This window comes from Austrofundulus limnaeus, unplaced genomic scaffold, assembly GCF_001266775.1.
Source record: "Austrofundulus limnaeus strain Quisiro unplaced genomic scaffold, Austrofundulus_limnaeus-1.0 Scaffold7152, whole genome shotgun sequence".
Lineage (NCBI taxonomy): Eukaryota > Metazoa > Chordata > Actinopteri > Cyprinodontiformes > Rivulidae > Austrofundulus > Austrofundulus limnaeus.
In genome coordinates this window covers 1-571 of record NW_013959554.1, presented here as the reverse complement: position 1 = coordinate 571, position 571 = coordinate 1, and the positions used below count along the sequence as shown (strand labels likewise).

General features: G+C 39.1%; 1 protein-coding gene across 1 annotated transcript; it reads left to right on the top strand.

Annotated features, from left to right (window-relative positions):
• Positions 1-302: 302 nt before the first annotated feature.
• On the top strand, positions 303-437 carry LOC106512460 (protein CASC1; the record flags this gene model as incomplete). Its single annotated transcript, XM_014001074.1, is given in 1 exon segment — positions 303-437. A coding segment is annotated over 1 exon segment (135 nt), but the record flags the coding sequence as incomplete, so codon positions are not given.
• Positions 438-571: the final 134 nt, after the last annotated feature.

Genomic DNA, 571 nt, shown 5'->3' with positions numbered 1-571 from the left:
TTACTTTTAGCTTTTAGTAGCCTTTGTTTCTTCTGGGGTTTAGCTAGCATTTTACCTCTTATGTCATATTTTGTTACTTTTAGCTTTTACCTATTGATTTTCTACTTTTAGCTTGGATGTACCTGTCATTAGCTGAAAGCTAGTGTTTTCAGTAGTTTAGCTTCAGCAACTCATCTTCAGATTTGTTCAGGTTTGTTGACGCTGCACTTTGTCAGAAAAACTAATTTCTTTAGTTTAAAGTCTCAAACTTGTTTTTCAAAGGTTGAAACATGGGTGCATGTAAACTTGTGACATGTTCACAGCTGGTGGACGAGCTGGACGTCCTGATCAAGGAGTCCACAGACCCCAAACAGACACTCGTCTACCAGGAGGGTCTCGTACATCTGCAGGAGTTAATCCAGGCCAAACTCAACCTCACGTGTGAGGACATCTTCAAGGTAAAATAACAAAATAAAAACAGCTGAGTTTGTGATTTGTGTTTTGAGTCTGCTTCTTCATCACTGAAGGGAAACCAAAACATTGAGCTCAAGACAAAAAACATGGACATGGTGGTTAAAGATGAGATGATGAC